Source organism: Anolis carolinensis, chromosome 2 (assembly GCF_035594765.1).
Source record: "Anolis carolinensis isolate JA03-04 chromosome 2, rAnoCar3.1.pri, whole genome shotgun sequence".
Lineage (NCBI taxonomy): Eukaryota > Metazoa > Chordata > Lepidosauria > Squamata > Dactyloidae > Anolis > Anolis carolinensis.
In genome coordinates this window covers 226,848,000-226,874,475 of record NC_085842.1, presented here as the reverse complement: position 1 = coordinate 226,874,475, position 26,476 = coordinate 226,848,000, and the positions used below count along the sequence as shown (strand labels likewise).

Sequence of the window (26,476 nt, the reverse complement as noted above, 5' to 3'; positions counted from 1 at the left end):
GAATGATGGAAACTGAACTTCAACATCATTTGGAAGGCCAAAGCGTTTCTTTGCCCAATTAAACAAACCTTTTGCACTTTAAAACATGCAGCACTAAAGAATAGCTCTGAGCATTTTTCACCCTTGGCCGAGATGGCAGCCTAACAGCTTCTATTGTCCTGGGCTATGCTATTATTTTAGAAAGGCATTGAGGCATTGTGCTCCTCACTGTTTGCTTAAAAGGAATTCTGAAGGGATTTGCGTTCTCTTGTTTCATGAGCCCCCACATGTTGATACTGCCCGAAGTGGAAGCACACCAGCTGGCGATGTCCATCACAGCCTCCAAGTCCGAGAATTCCTGATTATACTTAGAACCCACAGAGTCAGTGGCAGAGAGGAACTTTGCAATGAACCATGCTTTCAAATTAAGCAGCCGGGAAGGAATATGCCTGTCTTTGACTAAAGAAGACGGATCCCTCTTCCCCCTTCCTTGGATTAATCATGAGAGACTCGCTCAACATTCCACTTGTACATATCTTTACTCTGGCGGCCTTCAGCTTGGCTGAAAGACTCCCAAAAGGTTGGTGTGAATAATGAACATCTTCTTAGCTTTGCCACTCATAACATATTTACTCTATAACCTGGGGCAAGCCAGGCAAGTGGGATAAATATATAAGCCATGTACATCTGTATGAATGAGCTCCTTTTTCCATGTAGTTGCATCTATGATTGCCTTTCAAAGGAAACTGTGGAAGAACCATCCCCTTTTCAGATTTACAAATCTCCATAGGAAAGTGGTGCTCTGCTGTGTTTGTGTGGGAAGACTGTTTATCTTAGGTATCATGTCAAGCAAAAGTGATAACACTGAAACTGTTTTCATGAACTCATAGTTGAATGTACTTTAGCATGAATGGTTAACCGGGAGTAAATCTCACTGAACATCATAGGACCTCCAAGTAAATATAGCTTTGAGAAGGCTGCATGAAATAAGTGTTTAAAGTTATAGATAGCAGGATGCAGGCAAACTTTCTGTACAAGCTTCTATGATAGATAGATAGATAGATAGATAGATAGATAGATAGATAGATAGATAGATAGATAGATAGACAGACAGACAGACAGACAGACAGACAGAAATAAAAGATTAATGGGAAAAGGAGAACTTCTGGTGAAATGTTATGGAGATTTATTCAGAAGTAGATCCCACTATGTCAATATGGCTTATTCTCGGATACATGTGCATAGGAGTACTGCTTTTCAATATAATTCTACATGTAGTCTCAAAAGTAAATTCCATTGAGTTCACTGTGATTTCTTTCCAGGTAAATTAGTATAGCATCCTTGGTGATTTCAAAATGCTTTGATGCAGTTTTTACCTTTGAAAACTTGAGAGAATAAATTTGAAAGTACAAATGTTTATTTTGAGACAAAATACAACAGTGTATATTTAATTTGGGAATGTTCATGTGAAAAAGTTAGATATTCATACTGAAATGAAACAGAGGTTATCTATAAGCAAATGCATACAAGAGGGGCAGACATGAGAAATGCAGTTTCATTTATTCCTATATAGTTATTTCCATGTATCTATATATGATTTATACACATACGAATGTTGATTACAGTTCTGTGAACAATTTAAGACATAGTCCTGTTCACTCCAATGAGATCTGTACTAGCATTATATATCTATGCATACATAATATTATAATGATATTTATTTTTCTTAGATACAGTAATGAATCTTCAATTTAAGCATATCTAAATATATCTATATAGGATAATATTAAACTAGAGCCAAACATTTTTACATGATCCTAAATTCTAGAGGCAAGATTATACATATTCTGGAGTTCTTTGAATTTTCCTCCTGACATTGCTTTTCTAAAATATAAGGGCATCTTTGAGATGCTGAAATTGGAAGTAGAGAACAAATAGGTGGAAATGGAACCATTTACCCACCCAGCTACTGGGTACATTGTTCATGGAAAGGAAATATGGAGGCCTAGCATAACTTGGAAAGGAGATAGAGAGGTACAATTCTGTGTCGATATACAGTATGACCCCCATATCTATGAAACTGAGGATTTATTTATACACATGTAACCAAATGTATTTTCTTTAGGCATTTTCTAGGTCTTCTACTGCAACACAAGTGTCTTCTTGGGCCAAGAATCCTTTATTTCAATAGGATTTTCTAATACCTGCTATTTCACATATCCATGCAGTGTCCGAGAACATATTCTATATGGATATAGGCATTGTATCTCAGAAATGGAGATACTAAGCAGTCCCTCCCCCAGGTTTTTTTCCCCTAAAGGTACCCTCCTGATTGCTTTTCATTTTAAAAGTCTTCCCCACCATCATGAGATATGCAACTCCATGCCTTGTGCAATTTAGCCGCTAGGGCCATTGGTTTTGCCAGCAGCATTTTATCAGTTGAGATTAATACTTATAAATGACTTTTCATGTGAAAAATGTGGTGGAACGAAGATTTGGAAAAATGTTCCAACTGAGTGTTTGCATGAAGTTCATTAACATACTGGCATCAAGACTGTGTAAACAGTTCAAACCTACAGTGCTGTCAACAGCTTGATAAATAGGCTGAAAACAAAATTTTAGACTTCAGTTAGTTTCCAGGTCCATAAAAAGCTGATCCGTAATATTTTTCGTTGTTTATGTGCAACGTAATGATGAACATGAAATGAATAGCATTCATCTTATTTTCCTGGCAACTTTGCATAGAGGATTTGTTATCCTGCAAAGAAATACCTATCCTCAAACTGGATTTGTTCACTGTACAAATAAAAGATCATCAAGTACATATGAATTGCTGGTGTTACGCAAGGTTGTTAAGACACGAACAACTAACTGAGAAGAAGACAGTGTTGTGTACTTTTAAATATATTTGGCTTAACAATAGTTATGAGATTCAGAACTCGAGTAAGAGGACACTTATTTCCAAAGGTCTTCAGAATAATGCAATGTCCTACTTCCTAACCACCTACATGAAATATTTCACATGGAAAGAAATTTGACTAGTGATGTGTGACACTCCCTGATACAGAAGTGTAAAATACTCATCCTGAAAGAAATACTTTGGAAAACAACTCCATTAATTCTGCGTAGTAACTTGAAGACCATCTCACTTATAATGACATCCACAGGAATACAGCAGGGTCAAAACCTCTTTTTCTGAACTATCTGAGAATATCATAAAATCTTTCCTGGCTTCTGCTGTTATAATATTCATAATAGGTACCAATATTCTGATGGCAATAGGATCAGAGAAGGAAGTCTCTCTTATCTTCCTCACTCTTTTTACTGGTGGCCAATGCAGGGAGGGATCCAGAGGATACACATGAATTTTTCTCTTCTACCACATAAGCAAGTAGTGGGAAAAATAGATGAGGTGATACATGGAAAAGTCTTCTCTGGTTTGGGTTGCAATGGAACGGCACAGATCTGAACATTGGTGTGCTTTCAGAATAAGCAATGTTTACACTCTGAACTGGATCATCAGCATTTGTGAAGTCTGCCAATAGCATTAGTAAAGAAAAGAAAAACCTACAGCAAACCCCCAATGTGTCTACCCGCCTATTTTACCACTGCAGTCGCATCCAATTTCTTTTCCTTTTAAGCTTACTCAAAACAAATTTGGACTGTTACTAAAACTACAGCAACACCTTGTAACACCCCATCCCCAACATTGCAGCGTGAATGGGATCTTGCCAGTTCCAGCAAGAAGAGAAAGAGAACTAAACCTTTTCTGGAGAGTAGAAGGTTTGTAGCATTTTGCAGCAGTGAAACGATGGAATTTACTGAGTCTGCTTGGCCAGCTAACATTGAATCAGAAATTAGATCCAGCTCTCAAGCTTTTAGTTGCCCACCCCTGATTTAGATCTTCCCCATTGTTTTCTTTCCTTTCTTAAATCTTGACATAAACTCATCTCACTCACTCATTGGAATGCTGCCTGTTTTGTTATTTTTTATTGAGCAGGGGACTAGTTTAGCATTCACTTAAATTCAGGAGAATCCTCTTAGGAATTTTTTTGCAGCATTCTCAGTGGTTTTCTGTAGACAAAGTGTCTAACATGACTGTGAACAATATCTAGTCTCCTCCAAGCACTGGGTGGATGCCCTGCATGCCCTTGGCATCTATATTCTGAAAGAACTGTTTACAGGATGACTTCGTGTGCCAAGAGAAGTATGCTGAAAGAGAGGAATTAATAGGAGGTGCCTTCTTGATCTCTATTACTCAGAATTGTATGATACAATATGAAATATTTGCAGTTCAAGACCATGTCGACTCATTGCATTAAATGTAACTCTTTGTATGCCTGTAAGAAAAAAGGAATGACATTTGTACATCCAATGACAATGATGGGCACGCTTTTGCGCTTGGTGTGTCAAAATTCACCAAAAAAAAAAAAAAACCTAGCATGACTTGGGTAGTGTGTCACTTCGAGAAAAAACCCGTAATTTTGCAATATGTATAGTTTAAATAACAAACATGTATAATTGTAATATATAGCTGTATTTAATAAATCAAAAACTATTTACTACCATTATTTCCATGTACAACAATCTATGGTACCTCTTGCAGTTTCCACGCTGATTTCTCTCTATTGAAGTTTCAATGTAGTCATGAATAATGAATAATATAATAATAATAATTTAATAGTAATAATATGATAATATACTACAATAATAATAGAATCATAATAGAATGATTATATATATATATATATATATATATATATATATATATATATAGGCATAGATAGATAGATAGATAGATAGATAGATAGATAGATAGATAGATAGATAGATAAATGTAACGTGCATAATTCCCATGGAGTAAACAACAAAACCACTGGACGAAATCACACCAAATTTGGCCACAAAAGATGTAGTCATCCAATTAATCTGCGTGTGTCAGCAAAAATGGCTAGGCGTGTCAGTGCTTACACGTGTGTCATAGGTTGGCCATCACTGTCCTATGACATTATTGCAAAATAATGCTATTTCATAGAGTTACCAGCAATTTTTTTCATTGAGCAAAAATTAATTAATATTATTCTTAGACATTAAAAAAGGACTTTATATGAACTCTGAAGAAATTTGGGCATTAAGTTGACAAAGACCATGGTGAGGCCGTCATGACATTCATTTTGCAAATCTTTAGGAAAGTTATGAAGACTGTATGGTGTTCATCCATTGGGACAAGCCTTTATTTAACATTTTGGAACTTCTAAACAGTTGAGATGCCTGGAGAGTCTGTTTTTTTTGGCTAAATGATAGGCAACCGTTTAATTCATTTAGTGAAACTCAATGATCCATCCTGAAGCTTATTAATTTTCTTTAAGTTTGTTTGTTTTTATTCTTTCTCTTTCGAGCTCCCATGATCATCACCCCCCTTGAAACTGTGGATGCTCTTGTTGAAGAGGAAGCCACTTTTGAGTGTGTAGTAGAGTCTTTTCCACAAGCAGAGATTACTTGGACACGTAACAACATTCCTATCAGGTAAGAATTCTGTTTTCCGAAGAGGATATCAAGGAATATGCTAGAATTATAGCAATAGAACATGGTTGGGAATTGTGTGGCTCTCAGATGTTGAACTGTAGGTTCCTGCATTCCTCACCTATGGATATGCAGGCTCAGGCTTCTGGGAGCTACAGTACAACATCTGGAGGACCACATGAGTCCTACTTATACTGTTAAATATGTAAGGCAAGATCTTCAAAGTAAAGCAATGATCAATTGTACTGTGATCTTTACTAAAGCCAACTTACTTACTATGAAGTTGTGCCCCATTCCAAGCACCAGGTTCATCTCAATGTTACACTCACTAAATCTCCAGCATATTGCATGCTTACCTTGACCAATTCTCTCACACTAGAAGTGACTTGTAGTCTCTCAAGTCGCTCCTGACACGAGGAAAACAATTGTTGACATTTATAACCCCTTCCCCACCCCTCCCTGAGTTGCACAGGTGCCTTTGCAAATGCCAGCAATGGCACCCCAGGACACCCAGGGGCTCTTTCAAGCTCTGTGGTCACTGCAACAGTGGCATCAGGATCACCAAAGTACGCACCATATCCCTGTCCCCATGCTGCAGGATCCAGAGAATGCAGGATGACCATGTAAACAGAGAGGATGACCATGTAAACAGTTCAGAGCCAGCCCAGCTGTTTACATGCCCCTGAAGTGCAGGGCTGCTCCAGAGCTTTGGGGAAGCTCCAGTGCATTTCCCACTTTGGCTAACATGGGGCAAAGTGGTCTTCTCCTACATCGGGGCGAAAAGGAGTTGTGTGTCATTTGAATAACTTTTGATGATGATGTTTTAATCATCATCCAGTTTATATTTATTCTGACGTTTTTGTTGTTTAATGAATATGTTTATTATTGTTTTACTTTTTATGTATCATGATTTGCTGATTTGATGATTGATGAATGTTGTTTGTTTTGATTGGTCAAGTATTATTATGTATTATTTTTCTATTGTGACCTGCCCCGAGTCCCTTTGGGGAGAGGGGACGGGATATAAATAAAGTTTTATTATTATTTATTATCTGGATGACATGGGGCTGATTCTTGCCTGCCACATTTTATAGTGCCCATGTAGATCCAACACTAAAAGCACTAGGCATCACTGGTCTCAAAACTTTTCTGTACGAGCAGTGTCTTCAGAACAAGTTGTCAAATTCATGACAACTTAATACAAAGGGGGTGTCAACACAGCTTGTCATTATATAACCTTTTTCTTGCATTTCAGGCTTTTTGACACCCGATACAGTATACGGGAAAATGGGCAGCTCTTAAAAATCCTGAGTGTGGAGGACAGCGATGATGGGGTCTACTGCTGCACTGCAAATAATGGCGTAGGAGTCACTGCAGAGAATTGTGGTGCTTTACAGGTGAAAATGAGTAAGTGTGTGCATTGAAACTCAGTTCAAGTGCAAAAAAGAAAGAATGAAGTATTTTCTCTGCCTTGAAGTCAATACTTTTATATATTTTCATTTCATTTCCTTACCTCTATGGGCATATATATTGTGATATGGGCAAAGTGTACTCTCGGTTTTTTGCATCTGCTCACTGCTTCTCAGAATTTTATTTAATAAAAGTGGCATAGATTTCATAGCAAATAACTAAATGGGCTATAGTTAACGAGATGCACTATAATCAGTGCAATAACCAATATCATAGTCAATGCAATCAATTCAGTTTCTTGTAGCCAAGTACCAAAAATTAATACTTTGATATTAATTAATGTCAAAGGATATGCAAAGTTCTTTTATATATTAGAAATCAGTCAGTTTTTAATATGTGGTTGTAATTTTTTTCATTTTGACCTATATTTTAGAACCCAAAATAACCCGTCCACCTTCAAATGTGAAAATAATAGAAGGATTAAAAGCTGTTTTCCCATGCACTACAATGGGGAATCCCAAGCCTTCAGTGTCATGGATCAAAGGAGAAAATGTTGTAAAGGTGAGTGGGTACCTGGATCTTACTATAAAACTAGAGATATGATGTGGTAATGGGATGGAGATATGGGCTCCCTTCTGTAAAGACATAAAACATATTGTCTTTCCTGCCTATTTGTTTTGGCAGGAAAATACACGGATTGCTATTCTTGAATCAGGTAGCTTAAGGATTCATAACGTTCAAAGAGAAGATGGTGGTCACTACAGATGTGTTGCAAAAAACAGCCTTGGCACAGCCTACTCCAAACCTGTAATTCTGGAAGTGGAAGGTAAGTAATGCACAGATCTAAACATATTCATATGTAGAGATAACTTGTGGGTCACCCAAAGTGAAAAGTCAAAAGAGATATATTGAAAAAATAGAAACTGGACTACTGCATATACCCATCTAAAAGCTGACCTTGTGTATAAGTTGAGGACAGGTTTGAGACCAAAATTATGGATTTAGATATGATCCATAGATGAATTTGGCATCATTCAATAGAGAGGGGAAAGTGCCAGGGCTACTAAGCACCAGCCATTACCATTTGCCTACCCAAGCATTCAAAAAACCATGCCAGAAAAAATAGAGGGGAATCAGCTTTTTTGAGGTTCTCCTGGGATGGACTAAGCCTTCACCCTCAGAGAAAGGGTTGGCTTTTTAAAATAAGAGCTAAGATACAATACTTACATCAGGCATGAGGAAACTTTGGCCCTCCAGGAGTTTCGGAATTCAGCTCTAGAAATCCCAGCCAGTTTACTGACTGTTAGGAATTGTTGGAGTTGAAGTCCAAAACACCTGGAGGGCCAAAGTTTGAACATGCCTGACTTACATTGAGTCATGAATAAGTTAATATTTATTTATTTATTTTGTTTTATATCCCGCCTTTCCTCCCTCACTGAGGGACTCAGAGTGGCTAATACAGGTTTGGGGGTTTTGTTGACTATAATTTCTAGACAGTTCGAATAGCTTTATTTTCATACTGAGATAAATAAAAACTGATTAGTAAACTTATTTTGTGATGGATATACTAATTTGTTGATTGGGCTAAGAAGAAGGGAATTATACATAGAGGAATTTCCAAAGAAGTATAAATTTGGGAAGTGCTTTCACACAGTTGCTTCAGAATGGATATTTGTTAAGTCTATCCCATACTTTTTTGGTGTGAATGTTTGGTGTCACTTAATAGTCCATTCTATGCAGGTGCAGGAGAATGGGGACACATTTCTGATATTCAGCATGGCTATCTTGGCTCTGGAAATGCTCTGACATGCATTTTAGGAACAGCTTGATCTTCCACCCATATGGTAAAATATGGTAGTAGATTAGTGGCCCATTCTTTACTGGATAGGGTAAAGAATAATGATACATAACTATAAGACCCACATCATAAATCACATGAGCCAAAAATTTAGCTATAACTGAGAAAAGTGTGAGAGCAATCATAGAAATGGCAACAATGACATCATGAAATACTGAATACTAGCATGGGGACCTGGCGGTGCCTGGTTTATTAGAAGAAGGCGTTGTATGTTTTGGAATGCTAGGAAATATCACTTAAGTTTGGTCCAGATCTGTTGCTGGCTGGGTTCAGGGCTCTCTGGATAAGGGTGAAGTACAATTCTCAGATCCGAGGTCAATCATCCCCAAACCAGGCCACGTTGGCCACGTTGAGTGAACTACAACTCACAAAATCAAGGTCCATTCCCCAAAAGCCCATGCAGTACGTTCAGTTGGTCATGGGGCTTCTCTGTGCCAAGTGTGGTTCCTATCCATTGTTGCTTGGGGGTCACTGTTTCTCTGGATGCAGGTGAACTACAACTCCCACAATCAAGCTCCAGTCCCACTAACCCCTGCAGTATGTTGAGTTGGTCATGGGGCTTCTCTGTGCCAAGTTTGGTCCCAGTCCATTGTCGGTGGGGGTCACAGTATCAGTGAAGGTAATGGAAGTCCCATCATCTTTGACAAGTTTGGTCCAGATCCATTGTTGGTTGGGCTAACAGTGCTCTCTGGATGTAGGTCAAATACAACTCCTGAAAATCATGATGAATTCTTGCCAAACTTCTTGTTCAGTTGCTTATCAATTCCTCTGTTAAGTGTGTGCCATAGGAAAGGGTAGGAAAGGGTTAAGGGAGAGGCAGTGGGAGGGGTCGTGCAAATTAAGGAACCCTGGGAAGTCCATTCTGGAAGAAAAAGAGAATATCTAGGATAAAATTGTCCCCACATGAAAGCTTTCAGTTGGGTAGGGGGTAGAATGGTGTTTATGGAGGAACGGGCAGGGTTTGGGTTACATGTTTATGGCATTCACTATAACCTGCATGTCAGTGGAGGGAGGGCCTTTGGTGTCTCCTGCTCAGTGGGATCTATACCTGTTTGTGGAGGTGGGAGGCTGTGTCTGTGTAAGCAGACACCTCCTCCACATACACACATGCACATTTTTCACTTTTATTATGTGTATAGATTGAAATAGAGCCCAGAAATTAAGTCAGCAATTTTAAAACTAATTTGGATAGCATGTCTCTTTCTCTCTCATCTTAAATTCACTAGAAATTATAAGGTAGGCATAAACATCAAACATTTACTGGTAATAAATCAGCATTTAAAGGCTTGCTTAACAGGCTATTTTTCTTTTTTTTTTTTACCAAGCACAGCAAAAGTATTTACTGCAGAATCCACTGCAAACACTGTTGCAGGACTTGTTGGTCATGAAGTGATTTATAGTTTCCAAATCATGACTGCCCTGAACCATTGCAAATTGGCTTTGAGATCATGAAAATAAAGACACTAGACCTGACCTTCTACAGAACCTGTTGTAATGTAACATAAAATGAAAAAGGTACATTACACTGAGCAGCTGGGGTTGTCCTTTTGAGAGGCTTCAAAGGATTTAATGAACGATCTGCCAGTATTTGTTCATCAGTGTCTGATGACTCAGAACCATTGTTGAATCTTTAGGATTTGCCTCGATATAAAAGCAGAATCACTTTGTATACATTATCAGTGCCATTTGTAAGCAGCCCTGAGTCTCCCTTGGGGTAGAAAAAGGCAGGGTATAAATAAGGTAACTAAATAATAAATAAATAATCAGTCTGCTAAGATTTTTGGATTAATGTTCACAGTAGACTGGTAGAACAAAGGTCCCCTCTACATGGTCAGATAAAATCCAGATTATCTACTTTGAATTGGATTATATGGCAGTGTAGACTCATATAATCCAGTTCAAAGAAGATAATGTGGATTATCCGCTTTGATAATCTGGATTATATGGCTATTATAAGGGGCCTCAGTCAACATTCTAGGCTACCAAATATGTGCACCACCCATATTTAAGAATATTAAACCCCTGTTTTAAATCTAATCCTTAACCAAGTTAGGCATTGTGTTGAAATTTGACCATGATGAGCGTAAGTAATCCTCCTTCAACTATGACAGAAGCACATCTTTTTGTTAGGAGTGAAAATATTCATTTGTTTTTTTCCATTTCTTTGCTGTGCAGTTTTCAAAGAGATAAATGCAACATATGGAGGTATCTTGGGGTGGTTTGCTGTGTATTGGTGCCTATAGCATTAATAACCTTTGCAGTGATAATATTCCAAACCATAAACTTTGTTTAGCCGATGACACTAACAAAGTTTATGGGGACTGATAGAGACAGAGAGAGCATGAGAGCAGAGTGACATTGGGTATTACATATATTATGGAACCATATTGTCATTGTAAACCATTAAATGCAATGTATACAATGGTTTAAATGAAGTTATTCTGTGTGCTCACTGTACAGTGCAGAAATTGAATTGCATCCCCATTTATCCATATTTTGAATTTTCTGAAGTTTTTGGATGGGAAGTCCTCCAGGATAAATGGCATCTTCTGTATTGGAAAATACCATCTCTTTGGCTGTTAGTAACTGCCTCTTTACGCATGCATTTTGCATGGTTTAACAAAGTGCAAGTCCTAAACAAAGACATTGACCATTCTTCCTTATTAAGATGCCTATAGGTGAAATATTTCAAGCACTATAGCACCAAAATTACATTTCCCCCTAAAAGCTGAATATGAAAGTGATGTTTCCAGTCAAGTTGTCTGAAGTACCATTGACTGCAATGCAACTTGGGATGCTCCTGAAACTTAAATGCATTCCAGATGTTGGTTAAGTGACGTCAATGGAATTTTTGCAAGAGTGTTATAATTTAGAATCAACCTGGCCAGAATGTGAAAATAACCTTAGAAGGAAATCCCACAAAATCCACGTTTACATGTGTTTTTTGTGATCTAACTACATCTAAACATGTAAAATATTTATTATTGAGAATAAGGAATGCCAGCAACAGAAAGGTATGTTTATAATTCAAATTTATATTTGTCTAGATTACTTTTAGCATTACAGTTTCACCAAAGGTATCCTGGGAATTGTAATATGGTAAAGAATACAGCTCATAAAGTACAGACCTGCATTTTCCATGGATTCACAAAAGTGACTGTGAAACTGCAGATACACCTTAAACTTAAGATAGGTATGCATTTTGGTCCTGGGTAGGGAAGGAATGAAGAGGTTTTAAAAGCTAGTATGGTTCTGTATTTACTCAAATCTAACATTTACTTTTTTGGGCTAAATCAGTGGTTCTCAACCTGTGGGTCCCCAGGTATTTTTGGGAGTTGAAAGCCAAAACATCTGGGGACCCACAGGTTGAGAACCACTGGGGTAAACCATCTTTCCAGAATTAGGATGCACATTAGAATTGTGTAATATGGTAATATTAGTGCTGAGCTAAAGCAATAGGGGAAGCTGTTTCGGGAGCATCTAGAGCAGGGGTCCTCAAACTTTTTAAGCCGAGGGCCGGTCCACAATCCTTCAGACTGTTGAGGGGCCGGATTATCATTTTTTAAAAAATACAAACAAATTCTGATGCACACTGCACATGTCTTATTTGTAGTGCAAAAACAACAACAACAACAACAACAATTAAAGAACAATACTGTGCCGTCGCGCCTGGGGCTGTACTCTTAGTGAAAGAGGCATGGACGTGACATCTTTCCCCAGGGGATTGCTTCTTGCCCTCCTTTAGGGAAACTGGAACTCCCAAGGACCAAAACACTGTAGTTAACTCAAAAACTGGATTTATTCTTCACAAAGGGGGTAAAAGAAAATATACATTACAGTCTTTGATTGTTTAAGTCCATGAAGCTTGTCCAGATCCCTCTTTCTCTGGCTGTGAATGCCGGAGCAAACTCAGCCTCAGTCCAATGACCTATATCTGAAGACAAGAGTCTTCCTCTGTTGCCAAAGGACTGATGTGAAGGCGCTTGAGACTCCTCAACGTTGTTCAGGTTGGCCCTGAACATGAAGTGTGAGTCCCAAGGGTAAGAACCTCAGAATTGGTGCTGAGAGGTAACTTTTGAAGGGCTTTCAGAGCCAAGCCTCTCTTTCACGTCCATCCGATAGAGTGGAATGAAAAGGAGGAAACACAGTCCTACTCCAGGAAGAGGTGGAGCCAAACAGTTTTGCTGAGTGAGCAATATAACAGGTACAAACAACATTGATTGACAGATATAAATAACCAATCCAACTACATTTACAGGGTAAGGGCAAAATCAGGCATGATACAACAATTCAAATCTTGAAACTTATAGTTTGACATATAGATGGCGCCACTCGCGCCGTCATACTCCCGGCCTAGATTTCCGGACTTTCGGAAATCTAAACAAAATGGAGTTAAATACCTTTAACTCTAATAACTCTAAGACTGTATGTCTTGTGAAAATAACATAACCATGTCGCTAATAGGCCTGTCAAACAAAGAAACCTTTTCGTTAGAGACGACCTTAACCTGGGCCTTGCCCACTCTATTGTCAGAGCTAGGATATAATTTTGACACAAAAGCCTTAGCCCATTGGTATCTAGGAGCATCTTGGTTTAAGTAACACCAAATCCCCAACCTTTACGTTGGCACCTAACAATCCAAAACCCATAGTTTCTTAGGGCAGACTGAGTAATTGACCTTCCTTGGTGTTTGACTTTTGTGTGGAAATGCTGTGTCAACAGCAGAGCTATGTGGCTATGGTGTGGCAAAATAAAAGGATTTTTAACACAGGATCTAATCTTTGCTCTTTTTAGTCTACCTCCAACCCTAAGGAGACCCTCATTGTCCAGGAAGGGGTTCAAGTCCTTTAAACAACTATTTTTGGGCAAGGATGCTTTTCTTTCTAGACAAGCTATTTCTTCTAAAAAACACTGTCTTTGAGTGGATCTCAGGATGACTGTTGAGGCTTTTGAGAGATCTTGGGGCTGAATTGCACCACTGTTTTTTGTAGTGATGTAATGTATGAGCCTGGCAATGGCTGCCTGAAGTCTAGTCCGTTTTGAAAGTCTTTCAAACTTGGCTGGATTTAAACCTTGCCTTGATAAGTCTTGGCCATCGATGGTAGATTTGCAGGACTTAATTTCTGGCATCTCAGTGTCTTTGAGCACGGAAATGCTTTCTGGAAAGGAAGGATTTTGAAGACATTTGGGTCCAGTGATCCAGGATGACTTGGACAACTTTGCGGCTGATGTTCCTCGGGATGTCACATCTGCCGGATTTTCTGAAGTGGATATGTAATGCCACTGCTCTTCTCCCTCCGCACACACGCTGGCTGGTTCAGCGTAGTTGCTTCTGAAGAGGTCTTCCACAAACTGGGTGATCTGGGTCTTTACCTTCGGATCTTTTAGCATCCTTCTTCTTAAGGACAGGAGACGATGAAGGGCAACATCTCTGTTGTTGGGTAGAGATGGTCTTTCCGGCTTGAAAGGTAAAGGTGCTATCCAATTACCTTCAGAGACTTGAGTGACTTGGCTGTTCATCATCTCAAGGAACTTCTGTTCATTTTTAGAGAAGGCTGTTTGCTCATCTCTCTCTGTGACTTCGATGATGGAAGAGTAATCGGGCATTACTCCCTGGCAGCAAACTGAGATGTGGCTGGCACATCCTTGCATTAGTGAAGGCCTTTTAGTGACAGGCTGGAACATCTTGTTCAGGCAGACTGGGCCTAACACCGTCCATCCTAAAGGCAACTGCTGGGCCATGGGTGATCCCTTAGGACCTTCAATCTGGTTGCTAACACGGAACAGTGTGGGACAATCTGCACCAATAAGCATGACGATGTCTGTTTCCAAGTCCAAAGCTGGTATTAGATCTTGAATACCTTTGAGATGAGGATGGGCTTGTACCACCTCCTTCGTGGCTATCTGTTCTTTGTTCCTGGGAATCAGGCTGCATTCTATAAGGTCAGGAAGATCGTACCTGGCCTTTTGTCCGACAGGCGAGATTTTGAACTTTGTTGCAACTCTGCCATTCATCTTATTCTTTCCAGAACAAGTGGATATGGTGTAATCTATTGTCTCGGTATGAAGGTTGAACATGTTGAAGAACTCTGGGGTTGCAAGAGATGCGTCACTTTGGGCATCCAAGGCGACGTAGACCCTTTTCTTATTCCACGGCTGCTTGTCTGGATACACCTCTGCCAGGCAGATTGGGTGGCAAATCCTTGGCTTGTGGCTATTTTGACAAAGCTTGGTGCAGGCAACCGCAGGAGCCTTGAGGGCTACCTGAGGTTCTGTAGGCTTTTGGTCTTCTTTGGTTTCTTCTTTGGCAGGAGAATTTGACTTTGCTTTGAATTGAGGGGAATCGAAGTTGTGCATTGCAGAGCAATGCTTGATGCTGTTGCAGTGTTGGCATTTAACCTTTTCTTTGCAGTCTTTGGAGAAGTGAATAGTGTCGCCGCAGCATCTAAAGCACACCTTGGCCTTTTGAACTATTTGGAGTCGTTCTTTGTAAGGCTTCTTTGCGAACTCTCTGCATTCAGCTAGGCTGTGTGGCCTTTGATGAATGGGACAGGATATGGTGTTGTTGCTGACTGGTTGAGCAGAAGCTGCAGGAGTTGTGTCTGTCATCTTGACACTCAGGTTCCTTCTAAGATCTTTGCCCTGGGCTTTGTCTTCTTTGGAGGTCTTTTCAGGCTTTAGGTCTTGGTACAAAGCGAGAAGACCTGTTTGAGGGTCATTCCTCTCACGGGCTGCTCTAGTGACGAAATCCACCAAAAAGGTGAAGGGCGGGTATACATTTGCATTCTCCTCTTTGTACTTGAACACCTGTTTCCCCCAAGCTTCTCGAAGAGGAAAAGGAAGTTTGCAGAGAATGGCACTCTGCGACGTGTGCTGATCCAGACATGCTAAACCTGGCAGCTCTGGATTTCCTTTGGCTGAAGCTAGCTCTAGTAAAAGATCACTAAAGTCCCAAAGCTGTTTGCAATCTTTCATCTTCAGTGATGGGAACCTGTTGAGTCGATCCATGAGGGACGCTTCTATCTCAGTGCTCGCACCGAAGCGCTGGTCCAAGCGAGACCACGCTGTGGACAATGCTCTTTGGGGGTCTGCTACATGAGCAGCATAAAGTCTTTTTACTTGCTCGGCTGAGCTGGGTCCAAGCCACGCCATAAGAAGGGACAGTTCTTCATCCGCTTCTAGCTTGAAATCTCGAATGGCCCTCATGAAGGTGATTTTCCACAGAAGGTAGTCATCCGGTCGGTCAGTGAATTTCTGGACGCCTTTGTCTCGGATGTCTCTTCTTGGATTTCTCAAGAGGGAACCCAATTGAGACTCCAGTGTGTAAGGGTACATCTGAGGAGTGTGATGTGGCCCGACGAAGTCAATGTTCTTCGGTTGAACACATCTTGTCGCGATGGTAGGCGATGCTGGGTTCAGCAGATTGCTGGCAGGCAGCACCTCTGAAGCCTTCATCTTCAGCGATGGGAGAATTGACTTGGTATGCAGGGATGAATGTGGTGGTTCACTCCCGGCCATGCCTTGCCAATGTGAATGGACATCTGGATGTTGTTGAAAGACGTCATCCTTTCGTTCCCAAGTAGACAGGTGGTATCTCTGAGGCCTAAGTAGAGGGATGGACTCTGACAGAGATGATGGCACTCTCCCGGCCGTGCTTTGCTGTACTTCTGAGGAATGGGCTGGCCTTGAAGTCGCGAACACTGGAACAGGTGAGCGATCTTCAAGGTGGCGAAAGGAGATATGACTCTGCACTACAGGTGATTCCAGTTGCAGATGTGCTGAAACCTTTGCTGTAGGCTCTTGTGTTGGCAGGAAACTAAGGTTTTCTTGGGTTAGTTCCTGTGATAGAGCTTTGGCTAGAATGTTAGCTCTGACTATCTTTTGTGCTGTGTCTCTTTTTACTTGAAGCAGATCTAGATCCCGTTGCAGTTCATCTTGCTTGGCTTCAGCCATTGCAAGCTCTATTTCTCTCTGGGCCCTGGCCTGTGCTAGGTCAGCTTCTTGTTGAGCCCTAGCCTGCGCTAGGTCAGCTTCTTGTTGGGCCCTAGCCTGCGCTAGATCAGCTTCTTGCTGGGCCCTAGCCTGAGCTAGAAGCAGTTTCTGCTTGGCTTTAGCCTGTTGAAGGAGGAGTTCCTCTTCATTGAAGGCAAAGTCTTGCCTAGCCATTTCTGCAGACGCCTCTGCTTCTAAAACCTCTTTTCTAATTTTCAAACGGACAGCCTCTCTGTTGTAGTGGGCTGCTTTGGAAGAAGTACTGATGAATGAGTGTGTGGATTGGGAGGAACTGCTATGCCTAGATGAATGCTTGGATTTAAGGCTAGCATTAGATGGAATCTTGAGCAGACTGGATCTAAGGCTTACACATGGGGAGCCTTGAACCCTTTCTTCTGCACCTTCTACAAGGGGGGATTTGACCCTTGTCTGCAAAATCTCATTGCTATGACTTGACATTCTGTAATTCAAAAGGAAACTTATCCCAAGTTTCAAACAGTACAAAATGCAATACTATATAACTATACAATTAAAGGCACACAAAAGGGCAATGCAATATTTTAAACAAGACAATTAAAACAGCTGCTTAACTGAGAAGTTAAGCCTGGGCTTTCATAAACTTGCAGCAGGCTTTGAAGAAAATGGCAGGAACTGCAGAAGGTTGGAATTTATTGCTTTGCAAACTGGTTTCTGGAAGAGGCTTGGTTGCTGTAAAGGCTGGCTTCTGGAGAAATGTATCTACTTTGCAGAAACCTGGATTTTGCTGCAGTTGCAAGAGCTGGATGTAGCGATTTGCTGGCTTGAGAAACAGAAAAGGCGGGAAACTTAGCAAATGTATCAATTTTGCAAAGGCTAGGCTTCTAGCAAATGTATCCACTTTGCAGAAGGCTTCAACTTGCTGCAGCTGCAAGAGCTGGATGTATCAATTTGCTGGTGGCTTGAGATGCAAAAGAGCGGGAAAGCTTGTAAATGTCTCAATTTTGCAAAGGCTAGGCTTCTAGCAAATGTATCCACTTTGCAGAAGGCTTGAACTTGCTGCAGCTACAAGAGCTGAATGTAGCAATTTGCTGGTGGCTTGAGATGCAAAAAGAGCGGGAAAGCTTGCAAATGTCTCAATTTTGTGAAGGCTGGGCTTCCCTCTGGAGGCAAAGGCAGGCTTCTTTTGACTTCTTTATCTTTAGGAGACTATGGGCTTGGCAAATTTAAGGCCCTTTCACTCCTTCTTTTCCCTTCTTAGCACTTCTGGAAGGCTTCTTTCAGCAGTTCTGGAAAAGAAGGCTCCTCTCTCAGTACTTCTGGAAAAGAAGGCTTCTCTCAGCACTGCTGGAAAAGAAGGGTCCTCTCAGCACTGTGCCGTCGCGCCTGGGGCTGTACTCTTAGTGAAAGAGGCATGGACGTGACATCTTTCCCCAGGGGATTGCTTCTTGCCCTCCTTTAGGGAAACTGGAACTCCCAAGGACCAAAACACTGTAGTTAACTCAAAAACTGGATTTATTCTTCACAAAGGGGGTAAAAGAAAATATACATTACAGTCTTTGATTGTTTAAGTCCATGAAGCTTGTCCAGATCCCTCTTTCTCTGGCTGTGAATGCCGGAGCAAACTCAGCCTCAGTCCAATGACCTATATCTGAAGACAAGAGTCTTCCTCTGTTGCCAAAGGACTGATGTGAAGGCGCTTGAGACTCCTCAACGTTGTTCAGGTTGGCCCTGAACATGAAGTGTGAGTCCCAAGGGTAAGAACCTCAGAATTGGTGCTGAGAGGTAACTTTTGAAGGGCTTTCAGAGCCAAGCCTCTCTTTCACGTCCATCCGATAGAGTGGAATGAAAAGGAGGAAACACAGTCCTACTCCAGGAAGAGGTGGAGCCAAACAGTTTTGCTGAGTGAGCAATATAACAGGTACAAACAACATTGATTGACAGATATAAATAACCAATCCAACTACATTTACAGGGTAAGGGCAAAATCAGGCATGATACAACAATTCAAATCTTGAAACTTATAGTTTGACATATAGATGGCGCCACTCGCGCCGTCACAAATACAATATTTAAAAATAAAAATAATTTTAGCCAACATACATTTATCAGGATTTCAATGGGAAGTGTGCTTCTGCTTCTGGCCAATGAGATAGTCAAGTTGATTAGGGTTGTTGTTGTTGTTGTTGTTGTTGTGGTGTGCCTTCAAGTCATTTCAGACTTTGGGAGAGCCTAAGTCTACAATGTATTTATTTATTATTTATTTATTTACTGCATTTATTTACTACATTTGTATCACACCCTTCTCACCCCAAAGGGGACTCAGAGTGGATTACAAATTATATGTACATACAATATATTATATTATTAGCATAGCACAATATTAGCATTATATATTACTTTATTGAACTATACCACTATACTATAATATTATTAGTAATATTATATGTAATATAGAATATATAATCAATATTATTATATGGTATTATTATTAGTGTTATATTGTATTACATTATAATATTATTATCAATATTATATGTATATACAATATATTATATTATAAAACTGAGGGCGGGGGCCAGGTAAAAGACCTTGGAGGGCCGCATCCGGCCCCCGGGCCTTAGTTTGGGGACCCCTGATCTAGAGCTTCTATTTGAGGGGTGTCACCTGTAATTTAACTGTCATAGATCAGTGCTATGTAATCCTGGGATCTGTAGTTGGGAGAGGCATGCACATGCATTGGCAGAGAAGGCTAAGGGCCTTGTCAAATTACACCCCCATGACTACATAGCATTGAACCAGGGCAGTTAGAAGTGGATTCATTTTACAGCATAGAGGCAGCCCAAGGTTTTTTTTTCCATTGATGGAAGCTTTGGTTCTAACACTTTTGTTTTTAAAGAAGGAATTCTAAGCAGGCAGCAACTCTAATGGCCAAATGACAAAGAGTGCACCTTTTGTTGCTGCACATTACATTCGTCAGTAAATACTTTTTTTGGTTTCAGGGTTTTGAAAATTGAGGTGCACTTTAGATTCGATGGCTCATTAGACTTGAGTAAATGCAGGCATTTACTCTACATTTCAAAGGCCCATTTTTGGATATATTAAATATTAAATTGCAAAAAAACAAAACAAGGTGCTTATTTCAAGAGCTATTGCTATGGTTACTTGGGTAGCACTTCAGCTATAGCAAAATCAATACAGTGTTCCTTCACTTATTGTGGGGGCTACGTTCCAGGACCACCCACAATAAGTGAAATTCCGTGAAGAGGGGCACTATATTTATTTCAATATTTACACATTATATTAGTAGTTAGGTGGCCTTTCTTCCCTTTGCAAATGTTCCTCCTGTGCTTCTTCCTCTCCGGCGCCTGCCAGTTTCCCTTTTGTGCATGCGCCTCCCTCTCATCGGTATACAGAGTGGCCTGGCTGAACACCGAGGAGAGGGAAGGTGCATGCCCAAAAGGGAAACTGGCACCTTTTGTGCATGCGCACCTCTCAGAAAAAAACGGCGAAGCAGTGAGGGAGCAAAAAGCGAACTACAAAGTAGGGAGGGAACACTGTAATGCTGTAGAGCAGGGATGGGCAAACTTCAGCCCTCCAGGTGTTTTGGACTTCAACTCCGACAATTCCTAACAGCCAGTAGAATCACACAAACACATAAAATGTTTGTGCGACAACTTTCTTTTATTTCAGTAAACACTGTAATATGAATAATCTTGAGGTATGTTAGAACTCCCTTAGAGAGGGCGTTGCTGCTACTTGAGTGGCCAAACGGAATATAGAATATCAATGTCTTACTCTGTTTCAGCATCTGAAGAAATGACAGTTAATTCAGAACTGAACTACCGGTAGATTTAATCATGTAATACTATGCCAAGTTGTTGGTTTAAAAGGGGAGGCATTTGATAGGGTGATGTGCTCTATCAGGATCATGGTATGCAACGAAGTAATCTTTAAATCATTTTGTCTGTAGTGGCCCCAGTCAGAATTGTCCCCTTCCATAGAGCTGCCAGAGTGGAAACTAGAGAGGGCTCTTGTACCTGTGCTGAAGATGGATTTTCAGTAAGTGGTGCTTGTCATGGAATCATTGAATCCTAGAATCCTAGAGTTGGAAGAGACCACATGGGCCATCCAGTCCAACCCCCTGCCAAGAAGCAGGAAAATCGCATTCAAAGCACCCCCAACAGATGGCCATCCAGCCTCTGCTTTAAAGCCTTCAAAAAAGGAGCCTCCACCACACTCCGGGGCAGAGAGTTCCACTGCCGAACAGCCCTCACAGTGAGGAAGTTCTTCCTGATGTTCAGGTGGAATCTCCTTTCCTGTAGTTTAAAGTCATTGTTCTGCATCCTAGTCTCCAGAGCAGCAGAAAACAAGCTTGCTCCCTCCTCCCTACGACCTCCCCTCACATATTTATACATGGCCCTCATCATGTCTCCTCTCAGCCTTCTCTTCTGTAGGCTAAACATACCCAGCTCTTTAAGACGCTCTTCAAAGGGCTTGTTCTCCAGACCCTTGATCATTTTAGTCACCCTCCTCTGGACACATTCCAGCTTGTCAACATCTCCCTTCAATTGTGGTGCCCAGAATTGGACACAGTACTCCAGGTGTGATCTGACCAAGGCAGAATAGAGGGATAGCATGACTTCCCTGGATCTAGACACTATACTCCTATTTATGCAGGCCAAAATCCCATTGACTTTTTAAGTTGCCGCATGACATTGTTGGCTCATGTTTAACTTGTCACATGTACTGCTGTCGAGCCAGGCATCCCCCATGCATGCCACCAAGGCTTATCTTCACTAAGCAAAACCTCCAGACTCACTTCAGATGGAAGGATGTCTGTCATCATGATGCGCAACTACTTCTGATTAATACCTTGAAATTGTTTGATTTAAACCATCCTTGTTCCGCTTTGAGCAGACCTGAGGGGTTAGAGTTTGCTGGAAACTCTATAGCAGTGTTTCTCAAACTCTGCTCCTCCAGGTGTTTTGGATTTCAGCTCCCAAAAATCCCAGCCAGCTTACTAGGTGTTAGGAATTATGAGAGCTGAAGTCCAAAACACCTGGAGGAGCAGAGTTTGAGAAACACTGCTCTACAGCATACAGAAGCTTCGAGACAGTTTGGACTGGCAGGATTCACTTTTCAGATGGGACACCAGCACCATCACCCCTTCCCAGAGATCATTAGCAATCATGGCCTTATCTACCTCTGCTGTTGCTAGCCAACCATGGAGCTCTGTATGAGCTCCTGGCCCTTGCAGACACCTTTGCTGACATCAGAACGGGGTGTCTGCATAACCAACATAAAGGGAGGCAGTGATCCAGTGTGACAAGGTACTCTCCTCTCCTTCCTCCTAAACAACACAGAGAGGTTATACTCCCTGGCTGTGCAGATTTGACACATGCCAGATCCTGGACTGTTTCAGGGCACATTTAGACTGGTGTAGATGAGCCCCTAATAACAATTATTAAAGGTACAGAAGTTCCAAAGAGGTTTGAATATTGGATTATTTTTTTTAAGTAAGTATTGGATTATGATCCTGGAGGCCAGGGTTTGATTCTCCACTCATCCATGGAAACCCACTAGGTAACCTTGGCTGAATCACACTTTAAGCTCCTCCAACAATCCATGATAGCTTTGCCTTTGGAATACCATAAGTTGGAAATGACTTGAAAGCCCACAATAACAAAGCTGTTTCCAGTTTTCACTCTAACAACACTGTGCAATAGTTTTTTTTTATGATGGGAGCAGTTGCTATTTGTACATAGCAGAAGGGCAGGGCTGATTCCAACTGAAACTATAATGGGGTAAAGTTCCCCTCCCTTCACACCACTGTTCTGATGCACAACCCACCCCTCCCTTATCTATTTTTAAATACAAAATCAGCCAACACAATGCCAACTGACACGACAAATGTCACCTGTAATTTGGCCTGTGTTGGACTCAGTCCAGTATAGAACAAAAGACATGTGTTGATAGACTATATATGGGCACAACACTGGTACCTGAATGACCAGCTTATTTTGAAAGCTAAAATCCTCCCCTGCATTTGTATTAATTTTGCTGATAAGTCTGAGAAAAGCATACATGTGAAGCTCAGAGAACATTAAGCACTAGCCCAGCTTCATAGCCATTCAGACAGAATTTAGAGCCCGAAAGACATACAGCAACCCCAGAATTTAGAGTATGAGGATAATGACAACCACCAACAACCAAAGCAGGAAACAATTTGCTAACACATGAACCCCTCATCCATGGATTCAGTGTCCATGTTTTCACTTAACAAACTCCAAAAAATAATCTCTGCTATAAAAAGTGTTTATTGGTCTCTCTAGATTCTCCAGTGCAATTCTATGGTATGCTTCTGGCTCACTGATAATAAATATATATGGTTCGTCATTATCCATGATTTCAGGTATTCATGGGATGGTGGTGGTCTTGGAATGTATCACCTGTTTATAGAGGGACGATACTAAACTATGAAAACAATGGCAATATAATACATTACATATTACAGAATTAAATAAATAAATGAAATTAATTATCAAGCAAAGAGAAAAAAATATATAAGACCCTATTAAGTGAATCAAGGTTGCCTATAAGCTCTCCTAGCTCATCAATCTCACTATTGCAATGTGCTTGGAGGCCCCTCTATTGTACTGACCCTGGATAACGACTTTAAATAACTCTGGGATAGAAGATACATGATTTCACCTTTCATATTCTGGAAAGAATATTTTGTGTGTGCGTGCTTGGTCATTGTGTACATTTCTGACTGATGATTGCTAAGTCATTTGATTACACAAAGGTCTAAGGACCTCACCTCATCACATTAGAAAATGTTGGTGTCCAAGGACACTTCCAGGATGCTGGGAGGATGCAGCCTGCTGGAGCCCGTCAGACAACATAGGGCTACTTCCGGCATGGCTCGTTGGTTCCAGTGTCCTAAGGCACTGCCCAAAGAACATGGAAGGCTTCCTGTGTTTTCATTGGCAAGAACGGGGCTAGTGTGTATGTGTGGGGGGGGGGGAGGGGGGAGCTGGGCAGTGACACCTTCCCTTGTGGGATGGGTAATGGGATGATGCAGGCGATGTGGGATGTGAGGTGATGATTTACTCTGCTGCCCATGCTGCCTGGTGAATCCTCTCACTATCACCTACTTTTTGGACCGCAATTTGATGAGTGATCCAATTTACCTAATTATTTTAGCCTAAGGAGGGACCAGAGCACCCCTCCCTTTAAATTCCAAGGTTTATAAACAGTTTGCAAATGGCAGGAGCGATTCTTTCAAGTTCAGATTCATTAAGGGAAGATGAATGTTGCTTTAACAGTGGCCTGGGCTCAGCACAAATGAACTTTGCAGAGCTGAAGCCACATCTAAGTGCTAAGGGAAGTCTCAAGGGCATTCATAAGTTGCATCTACACAGGCCATATACCTCAGGTCTGATCCAGAGTGAAGTGTTCTGGATCAGCCTTTGGAGGGTCTGCACAGGCAGTCTCTGTTTAAAAGCTTCCAAGGAAAGAGCTTCCACCACACTCTGAGGCAGAGAGTTCCATTATTGAACAGCTCGTACTGTCAGGAAGTTCTTCCTAATGACATCACTTGGCCAAATGTGCCCTAGTTTTCATCTGTGAAATTGTAGAGAATACAGTAGAGTCTCACTTATCCAACATAAATGGGCCAGCAGAACGTTGGATAAGTGAATATATTGGATAATAAGGAGGGATTAAGGAGAAGCCTATTAAACATCAAATTAGGTTATGATTTTACAAACTAAGCATCAAAACATCATGTTATACAACAAATTTGACAGAAAAAGTAGTTCAATACACAGTAATGCTATGTAGTAATTACTATATTTACGAATTTAGCACCAAAATATCACGATGTATTGAAAACATTGACTACAAAAATGCGTTGGATAATCCAGAATGTTGGATAAGCGAGTGTTGGATAAGTGAGACTCTACTGTATGTACTTCATGTGGAGCTCATTAGAGAAAAAACAATCAATACAATGTGGGCATTTTCAGGGAAGAATGAATGATAGGAGGATTAGTTAAACATCTTGGAATTCTGTCAGATTTCTCCTGTTCAGGCTTCCTGTACTCCTGCCTTTGACTTGGAGAAGAAAAATGTGTTTGTAAAATAGTATTTTTTTTTCTTGCAGAGGTTTTCTTTACTGTTCCATGGGAACACTGACAACAAATATGTTCTCAGTTTATACTGAAGTGATATCTAACTTGGTTCATATCTCACCCAGTGCCTTTGGCTATGACAGATGCAACTGAGCATTCAGCTTGCACCTGTTGAGTCCTTATCTCGCACAAGTATTACGCTGCTTCTTTAACAGTATTCCAAGTTGTTAGTAAACTTGAAAATCTGCAGTCTGTCAACTCAATGCACCTGAGACATTGCCTCTTTCCCACCACAAAGTTTTGAGATTCCTGTGCTTTTAGGGTGCAGTTTTACACATACAGTAGAGTCTCACTAATCCAAGCCTCGCTTATCCAAGCCTCTGGATAATCCAAGCCATTTTTGTAGTCAATGTTTCCAATATATCGTGATATTTTGGTGCTAAATTCGTAAATACAGTAATTACAACATAACATTACTGCGTATTGAACTACTTTTTCTGTCAAATTTGTTGTATAACATGATGTTTTGGTGCTTAATTTGTAAAATCATAACCTAATTTGATGTTTAATAGGCTTTTCCTTGATCAGTCCTTATAATCCAAGATATTCGCTTATCCAAGCTTCTGCCGGCCCGTTTAGCTTGGATTAGTGAGACTCTACTGTATCTATCTAGACATAAGTCTCACTGAGCCTCCAAGATAAGTAGAGATAGGACTGCAACTGCACTTGCTACTATTTTATTAGAAAAATTATTTTATTATTCAATTTTTAGTATAGAATACATTCTTATTTTCATATATTACAATATTGTAGCGTTATTAATATGTTGATGCACACTGTGAAACTTTATGCTTTCTTGAATTTTGTTCAGAATAATTATACATGCTGCAACACACCTTACGAATAAGGCAGTCTGAAGAACCAAACAAAAGCAACTTTGTTTAAACTCTAATCCACTTACACATAATGTCAACCATCAAGTGCCCCTGGGTTTATATTAGACTTGTGAATGGATTTTGTTTCCTCCGTTTCCTTCAGGACCTTCGGTACTTCGGGAACCCGTAGCTGTAAGGGCCCTCCTGGTATGAAAACCTGCCCGACATGACAGCAAATAGGAGCTGATCTTGGCTCCTCCTCTCTATTTGGCATCACAATGGAATCTTTTTGATTTTCCTTTTTTTTAACTGGCTGGGAGTTGGGGACCTGAGGGACAGTGGGTGGGGTGCACGTGTGTTTGGGGGCTTTCACCCTTTTAGCTTCTTTTTCTCCTTCCCTTCCTCTACTTCAGGAAATACTGCTAAAGGATTATTAGTAATAGTAATCCCGGCAAACAAAAAAAGAAGCCTATCTCTCCTCTAGAGTAGAAAATAGGAACAGCTTTAAGGAAGCAAAACCCCAAGCAGAAAGGAGATTGCAGTCTTGCAGGCAAGTGAGGGGATTTTTAAGGCAGTCTAGGGAGGATAGCTCGACTGAACTTCATGTCATTTCTCTTCTATCCCTGGGCCTCCTTAAAATGCCTTGGAAAGCTGCTGATGCTGGGAGAGAAGAACGTGCACACACCTGCCTCTCCTCTAGAGTAGAACAGCTTTAAGAAGCATTA

The 26,476-nt window shown here is 40.7% G+C and overlaps 2 protein-coding genes across 2 annotated transcripts in view; one reads left to right on the top strand and one right to left on the bottom strand.

The window, feature by feature from the left end:
• Nucleotides 1-165: 165 nt before the first annotated feature.
• The window catches only part of musk (muscle associated receptor tyrosine kinase), an 80,107-nt gene continuing 53,796 nt past the window's right edge, over nt 166-26,476 (top strand). Inside the window, exons 1-5 of the mRNA XM_003227192.4 lie at nt 166-559; nt 5,379-5,505; nt 6,758-6,909; nt 7,346-7,473; nt 7,597-7,738. Of these exons, the coding sequence (XP_003227240.1) occupies nt 481-559; nt 5,379-5,505; nt 6,758-6,909; nt 7,346-7,473; nt 7,597-7,738 (628 nt within the window). The 5' untranslated portion in view covers nt 166-480. The remainder of the gene's footprint in view (nt 560-5,378; nt 5,506-6,757; nt 6,910-7,345; nt 7,474-7,596; nt 7,739-26,476) is intronic.
• On the bottom strand, nt 13,342-18,786 carry LOC134296568 (uncharacterized). Its single transcript, XM_062971840.1, has 2 exons — nt 16,862-18,786; nt 13,342-16,795 (listed from the first exon to the last, which is right to left on the bottom strand). Exons 1-2 carry the CDS (start codon nt 17,219-17,221, stop codon nt 13,364-13,366), a joined length of 3,792 nt encoding a protein of 1,263 aa, XP_062827910.1. The 5' UTR covers nt 17,222-18,786; the 3' UTR covers nt 13,342-13,363.

Excerpts from the sequence above, each read along its gene's own strand:
- LOC134296568 (XM_062971840.1), bottom strand. The coding sequence starts at position 17,221 with ATGTCAAGTCATAGCAATGAGATTTTGCAGACAAGGGTCAAATCCCCC. Across the intron at positions 16,796-16,861 it reads AAGCCAAGCAGAAACTGCTT|CTAGCGCAGGCTAGGGCTCA; the intron begins CTAGCTCAGGCT and ends CAAGAAGCTGAC.